Source organism: Populus euphratica, unplaced genomic scaffold (genome assembly GCF_000495115.2).
Source record: "Populus euphratica unplaced genomic scaffold, PopEup_1.0 scaffold31.1, whole genome shotgun sequence".
In the NCBI taxonomy this organism is placed as follows: Eukaryota; Viridiplantae; Streptophyta; class Magnoliopsida; order Malpighiales; family Salicaceae; genus Populus; species Populus euphratica.
The window spans coordinates 2,190,782-2,203,935 of NW_011499850.1; the positions used below are offsets into that span (position 1 = coordinate 2,190,782).

The window sequence follows — 13,154 nt, forward strand, 5'->3', positions numbered from 1 at the left end:
AAGAGAAGTTTATATTTATACTGTTTATTGTTTCAGTGGTGATAGAAGTTTCAGACTGTTAATATCAACACCGAACCAATTGTTTTATTTTTATTTTCTAATAGGTTAATTCAATTTGTTTTCTCAATTTAATTTTTTCAGTAAATTTTTTTATTTTCTTGATTTAATCTGTTTTTTTATTTTTATTTTTCCTCACCATCCTTTCCCTACATGAAAGCAAATGCATTTCTACAGCATTCCAGTTGCGCATCAAGTAATCTTACAATCAAAACAATCACACAAAATTACAAATGTCATCAATTTACACAGCTAACTAATATTTCCCAAGTATTCTGATCTTCCAAGCATGAACGACTATGAGCTTGAGTTCTAAATTAAAGATTTTCTCCTATGAACAAATTCCATCCCCTGCATTGAGTACGAACATCTGCAGCAGTTATCTCCCAAATGCTGAATGAATTTCTTCGCTATTCAGAAGTTTAACACCTTGAACCCCAATGGTTCTGTAACCCAAAATCTCCACGAAAAGAGCAATTACTGTTCTGACAATCAGTGAACCTGCATCGAAACCATTGTACACTAGAAAACCAGATGCCTAGAACAGAGCAATCAACCTCGTTGAGAATTTATTATCCAACGATCTTACAAACCGAAGATAATTCTTAAATTCTTTGCAGGGAACACAACCTCCGAGTAAGAATTACAGAGTTACTTTCTTTGAGCAGGGAAGCATGGTTCCCCTTTCCTAGACGCATCAAACACGAAATGGCTTGGCACTGTTGTTGTAGAGGATGGTTGAAATTTGATATTTTTGTTTATGGCAGTATGTGGCAGCGAGTCACTGCTTTAAAGTTTCATAAGGTGTTCACTGCGGAACTGCCTAAAAATGCAAATGCGAATCCAAATTATTCAATCTATGGTCTTATGCTATAAAAATGACATAATAAGGCCCTCACCCGCCCGCCCTTCAAGCAGTGAAAGTGGAGAACGGGATCCAAATTGATTGATTGAATCACATTCACAATCCTATGCAAATTTCAAATATAAAGGACAACAATACAAAATTCAGACAAATAACTAAAGGAGAGGGCTTCTGCAAAAGTACCTGATACGAGTAGTTAATAACATGTTGTGCCAAATCATAGCCAAGAACTGACAGATATTTGAAGTGGCTCCTCTCCACAAAAAAAAAGTAACCCCATTAAAGATGTCGAAATATCTCCCTCACATTGTCACATTTACAAGTAACCACATAAAATAAGCAGAGTTAGCACCATATGTAAACATAATGGAGAATCCCCATGAAATTTCTATATGGCACTTGACTTGAGACTGCTCCTCGAGGTTCACCTTTACAGGAAACATGAAATCCATCTCATCACATAATTCCAGCGATGCCAAGACCAAGCTCCTCTTTTCCTGTCAATGGTACTTGGTTTCTCGTTGTTGACCTATATGCCACACCTTTCATTGTGATCCATGCATGGCAACCAAGTCAGCAGGTCTATAAATGTGTTTTAATCATTATCAAAACGACTTGTGGATAATTATACAGCAGTGGGCTTCTGTACTGTAAACACTGGTCCTGTATTTAATGGAAGGAGGCTCCAATAGGAACCTTGACTATCAATACAACAGCTCTGCCATTTGATTCTATAAGATCCTACTGGAAAATGAGAAACATCAAGAAGGCAATTTGAAAACCCTTTCCTTGCATCGATTAAATCAAAACACACAAATCCAGTAATAACCTCATCAGAATCAATGTCTTTTTCCCTGTCACGTTTACCATTACTAGTCTTCTTTGTACGCTCTGTTACATGGTGCAACAATTTTTCATTCATTCGAATCAAGTTGTCAGTGTCCAAAGGTCCATTTTCCCACAGAAATAGCCCCTTGGTTTCTCCATTTTCCTTGCACTCTTGAAAAGACATACTAGAATAAAGGACACAGTAAGACCTGGTGACTCCGAACGGAAGATCTGGCGGCAGATTTCTTAATTGAAGACAAAGATTCAGTGATAAGTTAAAGCCTGGCAAGACAGACAACTGATTTGAGTTTCTGACATCTGCATTGAAGACAAAGAGCTCTGACCCGATGCAAGGCCTGAATTTTAATGTCAAACTCAAATATTAGAACCGATGACATGACTGCAAGAATCAAACTAAAGAAAGGAATTTTCAAATTTTTGCATGGAAGTTATTCCACTTGTCCTAGAGTTCATTTAATGAAAAAGGATCCACTAAAAGTGAAATTAAATTCTGCCAACAATCACAGTTCTTTGGATAAGAAGATAGCAAACTGATCATTAAGGAGCAATTAAAAGATAAGAAAGACCTCAGGAAAATGGAAGAATCCACTGTTCCACAAACCTGAAGCAGCTTACAGAGGGAGAAGAGGGAGAAAATAGGTGAAATCATATGGTTAACATTCAAGTCTTTTGGGTTTTCCTCAAGACCTTCATGAGCAAGTAAGAAACAATCAGTTAAAAACTGGTGTGTCTAATAAACCATTCAACTAAAAAAGATCTCTGCTGCCTCGTGGTTTGCCATTTGTATTATCAAAAAGAAAAGGCAAAAAGGAATTTTTCAAGATAAATGACAAATATCACCTTGTGTATTAAGGGTAGCAAAAGAGCATTAGAGTTGACCCTCACATGCTCTGGAAGGAAGAGGAGAGATAAAGATAGATGATTAATGTGGAAAAACATGAGAAGCATACCTTATTTTAAAGAAATATGTTGGCACCTGAAAAGGGATGCGCATCCACTTCGTGATAGTGTTCAAGAGAAGTTGGAAACCATCCTCGGTAACTTGGGAGAGAATCTCCTCATTTTTCTTGCTATTTGCCTCTTCTTTTAATGCAACAATGCCAGCAACAATATAATTGCAAACATCAAGAATATTTCTTTCTTCAACACTAATGTTCGATCTTTGACTTCTAGATTGGTGAAAATCATCATTAGGCTGTACACCAACACCTAAAAGCAAGCACAGATGTGAAATTGTATCTTGGTCCAAGTGCCATAACCGCCTAATTAAATTTCGCACCAGCATTCCTTGTAAATAGTTCTTGGAGTTTTCCAAATCACAAGGCGTCAAAATTTCATTCGCAAGCTGGTCTGAGATTGAAATAGCAAATCCAGTAGCAAAAGCCAACAGCAAACAACTTAATGCAAGAGTAGAAATGATCTTTGAACTTCTGCTGTCCATTCCAATGAAAGAAATGGAAATTAGATCACATTCCTGCACCAGCCTGTTCAACCGGAAAGATGATTGAGTAATTTGTCTCAAAGAGTTGAGATACTCATCTTTTTTCTCACCCTTTCTATTGTTGCTAATACTGTCCTCACTAATTGGGGTGGCACCCAAGACTTTAACAACATCCGCCATAGTTCCTAAAAGTTCCACCCGTATAGCTAAAAACCATTTCTGGAAACAGAATGATTTATTGGATGTGACGATGGATTCTAATGTTTTCCTTGAAGAACAAAGTCCATGATGAGCCTGAAGAAGCATTTCAGTATAATTAGGGTCACGGATATTCTCAACAGCACCTTGACCAAGTTCATCAGAAAAGTCCTGGAAAAACATGACTGGAAATTCATTCATCTTCGACCAATCTGCCAAACTGAAACCCCATTGTGTTATGGGATAGAACTGGAATTTACTCTCAGTTTGAGCAAATTGAGTTAATGATTTTAACCAGCAAGAGCAGGATCCAGACTGAACCTTACTTGTTAGTTGCTCAAATACAAATGCAGCTGTGATCCATGCTCCCTGACATGCTGCAAATGTCCCAGCTTTATAAGCAGACCAGTTATCCCTCTCTGTCAACAGTTTTTTTGCACAATCAAGGGTGAAAAATTCACGCTCAACCAAGTCACTACAAAGTGAGCAGTTCAAGTTGCTATCAGGATTGCAACTTTCCTTCTTGTTATGAACTACATAACTCCACATGGAATGAGAGTGCAGCAGTATGGAGTACATTATAAGTATATACCAATGAAACAAAGTGCAGCGATAAACAGACTGAACTAAAAGATTTACTTTGTCAACTAATTGGGTGGTGATGGCACTGGCTTCATTCATAATTTCAATGCAACTAACAGAAAATTTATGGACATAATATGCCAGCTTCAAACTAACGCCCACATTTTCTCCTTTAAAGTCAAAAACCTCTGGAACTGATAAACTTTCTTGCCTTATAACTATGTTGCCTTCATGTACATCCACAAGATACTCAATAAATAACCTAACTTTATCCAGTACAGAGACACCCAGATCTGGATGTTCTCTAACCAAAGAAAGTAGAAGACTGAGCAGGCTTTGGACTTCCTGAAGGACTCCTGCACCAGCCTGGCAGAGAACTAACGATGGCTTCACCAGCAAAATAACCCGGTCAATAATTAGGGAGACGGTTCGTGTTAGCAGAGGAGAGAAAGAATTCCCACCAGATTCCATTTCAGCTCTTCTACTGAGCTTCATTGATAAATCTGCTAAAACATGTATGGCTAGAAGGCTCTTTGACATAATAAAAGACTCAGCTGAATTCTCAATGGTAGTCAAAATAGGAGATAATTCAAGCATGTTGTCTTGAGGAAGATTATGTAGTCTATATAAAAGCATCTGCAATTAAACAATGTCTCAACAAGATACCAAATGCCAAATCATTACTTAGAAGATTGGATTCAGAAATGACCTTATGCAGAATTTGTAAAGCTTCACATTGCATGGATAATGGAAGGTCAGCTTCGTCTACAATTCTGGATAATGTTTTGATTCCATGTGCGCTAACAGAAGAGTAAACAACTACTCTCATTAATATGAAGTGAAGGCATCTTAAAGCTGTTGCTTGCAATAGCAAATCTTTCTCTTGGCTAAGGAACAATAAAAGCAAATCCACCTGTTAACAGATGCAAAACTAATTACAAATGAAGTAACCATTTTACTTCACAATGATAATAAGATAGTAATACACAGACTTAGAACCAAACAAAATCACCTACATACTCGCCAAGGAGATTCAAACAGGTACCTGTTCCAATAATAGAAGGGTTGATTTCGATGCAAGTTTTGTGAGAGAAACCAGCATTTTAACCACAAGGTCCTCTTCTAAAGATAACAACTTTAGTCATTTTAACCACAAGGTCCTCTTCTAAAGAGTCTAACAACTTTAGGCCTGTCTGTAGCAGACCAGTAGTTAGTATTATTTTATAAACTCTGAGATACAGCTTCACACGTGCAGCACTGACAAGCAATCTTGACAGAATGAATTATTAGCGCATAAAATCATTCCATAAGTGCACTAAATTGCATCACACCATGATATGTAAGTTTTGTATTATCAGGAAATCACTAGGGTACACTGGTGATCATGTATTTCTTCCTTCAATCTTCATCCAATGGCTCTTATAAACCAAGAGGTTACATTCTACTACATATGTGAACTTATTTCAAGTTTGTTGATCCGATAAGGAGCAAGGTATTAACATGCAGTTCAGATGAGGTAAAAAATCCGAATAACAGTAACAAGATAGCATCAACCAACATTGAAAAAGGGGCATGCTTTCGATTAAAACCAAATCAAATTTTAAAAAAAAAAATAGAAAAAGGGGCATGCTTTCGATTAAAACCACATCAAATTTAAAAAAAAAAAAAAATTGTTTATAGTCAAAAAGATGAATATTTTTGTAATGTTTGTACTATATTATAAACTTTATTTATAACATCCACTACAGGTGACTTTTAATGATATTGTCTGGTGAACAAAAACATGTGGAAGATCATCCAAACTTCCTAAATTTACTACATGCATAAATGTCTTTTTTATCGAACAATATAACTAGATTCATTTGTAGTGAATCGTCCAAACTTTCTAAATATAACAAATACAAAGCTCCACAGTGAGCTACATATTCACTATTAATTGGAACAACAAACTACAAGCTCAGTACATTGTCTAGAACAACAAAGCAAACATGGATGTTCTGATATGAAATTGGATGAGAAGAGACTCAAAACCTTGTAGGCTCTACTAGCAACAGAATATGAGGGCCCCATTTTAGCAAAAACTCGTGTTCCAGCTAATCTTATGGTCAACAATGTTTCAGATGAAGTGACCATATTAACCAACATCTCTAAGACAACAGGCACAAAGTCACCTGCCAACTCACAAAAGCAACCTGCAGCAAATAATGACGCCTTTACCTGCAGAAAGAAAGGAGTGAAGGCCAGTTACACTGTATGATAAAGAGAATCCTTTAATTAAAATAGCAAACGCCCAGCTAGAAACCACAGTGGCATAGCAGAAACAAGCAATCACAAACTTTAAATTTTCACAACAGACATAACACTGACCTCACCTGCAAAACATCAGAGGAGATCATACTGGAAAGTATGATGTATCGTATATGAGCACTATCTTTCGCAAAAGGAGCCCAACAGCCAAAGAGAGCCAATGCCAAGGCCTTTGAATCAACATCTCCGGTATCAAAAACTATTTTAACTCTTTCCAGAAGTTCCACATGATTTTGCACCATGTCCTTTGACAAAATCCCTCTATACTGTCTACCTTTCAATTTCTTATTCGTACGGCTCTTGAGCTCCAACAAAAAAACCTTTACAATAGAAACCCTTGTTTCTCTGTCACCAAACCTGAATGCATCAGCAAGCCGTAATAGAATTGTATTGGCAAAGAGCCTATCCTCTCCTGTGACTAGCCCAAACATGTTATAAACTGCCATAGTCGGTTTGGGTTCTTTACTCCACTCCTGAATTCTTTTGCCAATTCGTTGTATGCCCTCAATAGCTTGTCCTAAAACATGGCAAAACTCTTTCAATTACCATTTACTCAATATCCCTCTAATGAATTTGCATAAATTCAAACTTTTTGAAGCATCAGCAACTCCAAGTTAACATATAGATTATTAAAAATAGAGTGGAAGTGTATACTTACCAGGTTTTTTAGAGCGAAGGGCCTTCTCAAGCTCAATGCTCCATTCCATAGCACAAGCTGCAGAAATCCTCTCCATTTTTGCTTGCTAGAGATGAATTTTGCAAAAAATTCATGAATCTATCAACTCCATGCCTCTTCCTTCTTAAAAATAGAAGGAAAAAAACCCTAAACCCTAAATGACCAAATTTATTTACAAAATTGGAACTTGATGGTGGCGATGTGAGACTAATGCTAGAGCTTAAGAAGCAATTTTAAGCAAAAATGTAATATCGCAGAGAAACGAAAGGGAATAGGGGGACTGAAAATTCTGACCTTCAGAAACGATGCTCTGATAGCGGTCGACGGCGGAGTGTGCGAACAGTGTGATTGCGCGTGATCAGTCGAGGGTGCATAAGGAGTGTATATATAAATTATAATGAGAGAGCGCGGGGCGCTTCAATAATCCTAAGATCCGATTGTTGAGAATTAATGGTCTTTAAAGGGGAAAGCCCAGTGAAGTACAAATATGAACAGATGGAGCCCATTATAGAGGAGTTCTAGCATGGAACGGCCCATTTTATTTTCTTTCAAGTAAGTGATGGATAATTATTCATATTTAGTTTTTGATAATAATAGTTACATTTTTAAGATTTTTTAAGAAAAAAATTATTTACATTAAATCATAAAATTAATTTTAAAATATAAAGAATAAAAATAAATTTTGACCTTGTTTCTAGTGATATATTATTAGAAATTTTATATATGTAAAAACCCTGTAAATATTTTCGTTGAAGAAATATCCACCAGGGCAAGTGCAAGCAATGTCATTCCAAATCATGCCAGTAAAAGTTTAATTTCTGACAACGGCAGATTTGTGCAGCAATTGCAAGATTGAAAGAAGAAGGACTAGGGTGAAAATATGGAAGTAACGGGTGGTAGTTTCAAAAATGGAAGTAAAAATTTCATTTTTGATCCTTAAGCTTTTTAAATTATAAATTTGTGGTCCCTCTAGTCTTCTAAAATTCAATATATTTAAACCATTCAGCAACCATGATGTATATTTTTTAAAACATAAATATATTTCTTAGTTAATTTTTTTTTTATTTTGCATTGTTATATTCTTTTTGGTTATGTCTTATATTCAATAGTTTTTTATTTTATTTCTCCTATTTATTATTATTAGGATTTTCTAGTTTTTTTTCTATATAAAAAATTGCAATAGTCTTTTGGCAATCAAGACATGGAAAAATAAGAAATGAATATGTCAGATGTCTTTCTCATAATTATAGTTTTTTTTTTTTATCTACCAGAGTTTTAACTTGTAACAAATCCTTGTCCTATGATTTCTAATGATTTTGCTCTTTCTCATAATTATAGTTTTTTTTTTTTTTTTGTCTATGAGAGTTTTAACTTGTAACAAACCCTTGTCTTATGATTTCTAATGGTTTTGGTTGGAGATCTTGTAGATGACATATATTATAGTTTGATGATTTTTAGTGATTAGTTGTTGTGTATTGTTAAATAATTATGGCTGAAAAAGATAAAAAAAAACATATATTATAGTTTGATGATTTTTAGTAATTAGTTGTTGTATATTGTTAAATAATTATGGCTGAAAAAAATAATAAAAAAAATTATACCTATGCAGGAGAGGATGTAGAGGTAAAAAAATCATCATATTAGTGATCTATAACTAAAAAGATATAAAGATATTATATTAGAGATTCATAATGAAACAGTAAATATAAAAATATCATGTTAGGATCTACTACGAAAAAGCTCACATAAAGATATTGAGGATTCATAGTGTCATTCATAAAAATAAAAAATAAAAAAATTAGTGGTAGAGGAAGTTTTTATAGGAAAATAAATATTTTTCTTAATTAATTTTATTTTTTATTATCTATTATTATGTTTTTCTATTTTTTATATAGAATAATTTTCTTATTTTATCTTTTCCACACCCTGTTATTAGAGTTTTTGATTATATATATAGGCTAATACAACATATAAAGGGTTGTAATATATAGAAAGGGTTATGAAACATGGATAAATAAAAATTAAATATTTTGATATTTTTCAAAAATAAATATTTTTTTAGTTAATTTTATTTTTTATTATCTATTATTATGTTTTTCTATTTTTTATATAGAATAATTTTCTTATTTTATCTTTTCCACACCCTGTTATTAGAGTTTTCTGATTATATATATAGGCTAATACAACATATAAAGGGTTGTAATATATAGAAAGGCTTGTGAAACATGGATAAATAAAAATTAAATATTTTGATGTTTTTCATATAATATTGTTGTATTTTTTTATCTTTCAAATATTTTGAATTCTCTTCGCTCCTTCTACCTGAACCGTAGTATTGTGTCTGGCACTTTTCGTAAGCGGGTTTTGATAATAATTTTGTCCTTCTCTTTAGGCCTGGCTTTGAAAGACGCCCGGACTCGATCATGGTTTTTCTCCGAAAGGAAAGGTCATCCATGCTTCTGCAGTAAATAGCAGTGCAAAATCTGGGGGATTTGAACAAACACAACTTCACTTCAAACCCGGTAAAAGAAAGAGGCTAGAACTAGAGAGATTCAGGAAGAAAACAGATGTGGGTGTCGATTGAGCCACGGGCTCATCAACGAATGGCAGAATCTTTGTGGCCAGCAAATTGAGCATTTTATGAAAGAACTTAATGGTGACCCTGAAAACTGAGAACTGACAAATGCAAGGCAGATAAGAATCTCGTCCTAGGAAAGTTAGAACCGCAGCAATGCGTGTTGCACATGAAATGACAATCAACCTAAGAAGAACCGCAGCAATGTGCAATGCAACAGTACTTGAAAGCTAAATTAAACGTAAGCATAAATTAAATTTTCACTGCTTCTATCGCCCTCTTCCCTTCCTGATAGTACTGAAAGTACTTGCTGCCATAATCTTGCACCTTCTTGTATAATCTCGGCCTCGTCTCACTGACTGCCCCATCCACAGGTTCAATGTCGTTGTCCGGGTCTGGAGAACAGAACACAGCCACGGAAGTCCTCTCCCTTTCTGAATTTGTCACTACTCTGTGGACTGGGCTCTTGAAAAACCCATTGCTCATTACCTATGTATGCCATTCATAACTAGTTACAGTTAACAATGAACTCCCATGAATTAATTTCATACTTCAGGCTTAAGGCATGAAATTCTAGTTGCAGATAGTGTATTGTCTAAAATGTTTCCAAGTCTGGAGTTTACTATTCATCTTCGTTTTTCCTTAAGGAGTTATTTATATAAATTGAATGCCTGCTGATGATGAGACGAATCTGTAATTTACCTCTGATTGATCACCAACATTAATAAGAAGAGCATGAGGAAGCTGGATAGGAACTCTAAACCATTGATCATCTTTAAGGAACTGAAGCCCTTCGACTTCTTTGTCTTGTAGGACGATGGTGATTGCTGATCCATCTGAGTGTGGTTTCAGGCCAAGAGATCGATCAGGCCTCGGACAGGGAGGAAATAAGTTGAATCTGGCCTGCATCAATGCCCTTTCTCCGTACATGTCCAGAAAGCAGTTGTCTTCCAAGTTTAATGACCTTGCCATGGCTTTGAGAACAACTTCAACTATCACCTTTAACTTTGTGGTATATTCTTGCAAAATTTCCCTGCAAGCTCAAGATTTGTTTCATATTTTTTCGTGTCATTATAGGAGGTAATTTCCATACATGGTCATAAATGGTTGGATTAAACTGTACATGGAGCTGTTTCCATACATGGTCATATATGGTTGGATTAACCATTATCTATATAATCTTCAGGTAGCATGGTTAACATACCTAAAAATTTCAGGTTTTTCAGGCCAAAATTTGAACTGTCGCTGATCTTCTGGGCTTAGTATAAGATATAATCTGTCTGTCCAATCAAGTATTTGATCTTCTGAAAGGATCATGTCATTTCCATAACCTTCTGCGCTATCAACTGCTCTGGAGAACTTCAACTTCTCTTCCATTGGAAGTGCAAAGAACTGCGCAGTAACTGAACGTACTTGGTCCAAGAATACAGCAGTGATTCCATGATTTATTGACTGGAACAAAAAACCCAGCTCTTGAGAAAAAAATTCATAGAACACAGCTTGTCAAACTAAGATCCTGATGTCAAAATCTAGTATATGAGCATGGTCACAAGAAAGTAGTTGAATTCCAAGAAGAGTAATTGAAAAACAAACCATAAAGCAGCCACATGAGATGAGAGCTGAGTGGAGTTTTTCAACTTCCTCTCTGCTTGTTGACGGAGATGTGAGGCGGCTTATATCAATAACTGGCATCTCCAACACTGGAAGAGAACTGTCTAGGACTCCATTAACACCATCTTCATAGAAATAATTTCCAGGAGGTTCTTCGTTCTTCATGACCAACTCTTGGACAGATTTTGATTTTGATTCTATTTTGGTAGGAAAAAGATTATCAGCCATACTTTTCCAGACACTGAGATTACGCTTGATTTTGATAGATGAACAGATGATATTAATTTATGGTTGCCTTCTAACTTGAACAGGAAACAAGAGAGAGCGAGTTCGAACTAAACTCAAGTCCCTATGGATAGAAATACGTTCCTACAACTTTAAAAGAAAATTGTCTAGTAAATGAACCAAAAGATTTACAGGAATTCACTCTCTGTTTTGTCCTAGATCTTGAGATGAGTTAAATAGTTCAAAAGCGAGGCTTGAGTAGAGTTGACAGGGAAGGTTTGGCTGGGAGAGTCGGCCAATTTGCAGCCACAACAAGGACTAGATGAACCAAATCACTACAATAAATAAATAAAAAAGAGAAGGCAGGCACTATCGAGTCATGAATTCATAGTTGTCGGTAAAGGTCACTGAGCAACGTTAAATATTCTTTATCAAGTTGATGTTAACTCCTTTAAGTTGTAGACTTGACCATTATGAACAGTTATTCCAGACATGCCACGAATTATTCTACTCCTGGAAACCCCTGTTCTTGTTTTGTTTAAAAAACATTAGCAGCAGGTGCTTGAGATGAGCCAGATTTAGTAACTCGATTGTTGGGTTTGTTCTAGATTATGGGTCAAGTGAGAAACAAATATCAATGTATTTAATTTCTATGAAAGTTTAAAGTTATCACATTTTAGGTATGATTTATTTATTAGTGCTTTAATTCTCTAGAACATAAAAGGAGTTTTGGGTTACTAAAACCCCACAATGGCTCTCCGGGACTCATTTTCATCTTCTTTCAGAACACATAGTAGCTGTCTCCATGTAAAATAAAAAAACTTCTGACAGCCACCCTCACAAGCTCCACAAGTCAAGCCATCACAACTCCTTGATGTCAAGACAATATCTCTTCAAAGCCTCAGTTTCCTCTTTTGGTTCTATTTTTTTATTGAGTTTCATTTCATCATGTAAGTAAATTCACTATTTATTTTTTTAACTCATTACATTTTAAGTTAATTTATTGAAACTTATTCACAACATTTGTAATTTTTTATATATTTAAATGTTTTACTTGTTTTATAATGATAATTTTATTGTATTTATATATGATTTATATTTTAGAATTTGTTTGAGATTTGAAGGAAATAAATTTAATTTTTCACTTGATGAAATTGAATATAATTTTATAATTCATTTATTTTAGAATTGAAGAAATCATAAGTAATTTAATGAGTATTAATTTTTTTGGCAATTTTATAGTTAAATTAAAAATTTAGAAAAAATTAATTTTGTGTATAATTAATAATAATTAAATGTATTAATTTAGGTTGAGTAAGTTTGAATTAAAGAAATGATGAATAATTAGTTGAGTCCAATTAGTTTTAGTCAATTTAAAATTTAAGAACAAATAAATTAATATGTAATTAATCATAGGTATTAATTGATTTTTTTATTCTTGAATTAGATAAATAATAGGCAGTTAGTTGGATACAAATTACCGATATGTTTTTTTTATCATTTTAGTATCTATAAGTTATTAGTTCTAAATTTTATTTTACAAAATTATGTGCTATTTGATTGAATTGATTTGTGTAGTTAATTATATTAAAGTAATAATTTTTTAATTTAAAAAATTATTGTTTTCAATATATTATATATATTTATCAAAAATAATAGATAATTATTATTGAATATATCAAAAATCAAGTAATAAATTATAAAGGCAAGATTTTTTTTAAAGAGTTTTTGTTAATTTTGTACTTTATAATTTAAAGAACAATAATTT

General features: G+C 34.1%; 2 protein-coding genes across 13 annotated transcripts; both read right to left on the reverse strand.

The window, feature by feature from the left end:
• Positions 1-213: 213 nt before the first annotated feature.
• On the reverse strand, positions 214-7,379 carry EMB1895 (ARM repeat superfamily protein). Of its 12 annotated transcripts, none has more exons than XR_841479.1 (10): positions 7,270-7,379; positions 6,958-7,042; positions 6,365-6,816; positions 6,024-6,209; positions 5,165-5,185; positions 5,038-5,121; positions 4,702-4,905; positions 2,722-4,628; positions 1,106-2,106; positions 214-558 (listed from the first exon to the last, which is right to left on the reverse strand). XR_841479.1 is itself a non-coding variant. In XM_011019583.1 (9 exons), exons 2-9 carry the CDS (start codon positions 7,031-7,033, stop codon positions 1,548-1,550), a joined length of 3,489 nt encoding a protein of 1,162 aa, XP_011017885.1. In that variant the 5' UTR covers positions 7,034-7,042; positions 7,270-7,379; the 3' UTR covers positions 982-1,547. The 12 variants fall into 12 exon arrangements, 2 of the variants coding, with proteins under 2 accessions (XP_011017885.1, XP_011017886.1); XR_841478.1 differs by having other exon boundaries at positions 214-595; XR_841477.1 differs by having other exon boundaries at positions 214-876.
• A 2,210-nt stretch (positions 7,380-9,589) lies between these two features.
• On the reverse strand, positions 9,590-11,711 carry LOC105121089 (protein SRG1-like). Its single transcript, XM_011019594.1, has 5 exons — positions 11,144-11,711; positions 10,755-11,002; positions 10,253-10,583; positions 9,759-10,039; positions 9,590-9,710 (listed from the first exon to the last, which is right to left on the reverse strand). Exons 1-4 carry the CDS (start codon positions 11,387-11,389, stop codon positions 9,803-9,805), a joined length of 1,062 nt encoding a protein of 353 aa, XP_011017896.1. The 5' UTR covers positions 11,390-11,711; the 3' UTR covers positions 9,590-9,710; positions 9,759-9,802.
• Positions 11,712-13,154: the final 1,443 nt, after the last annotated feature.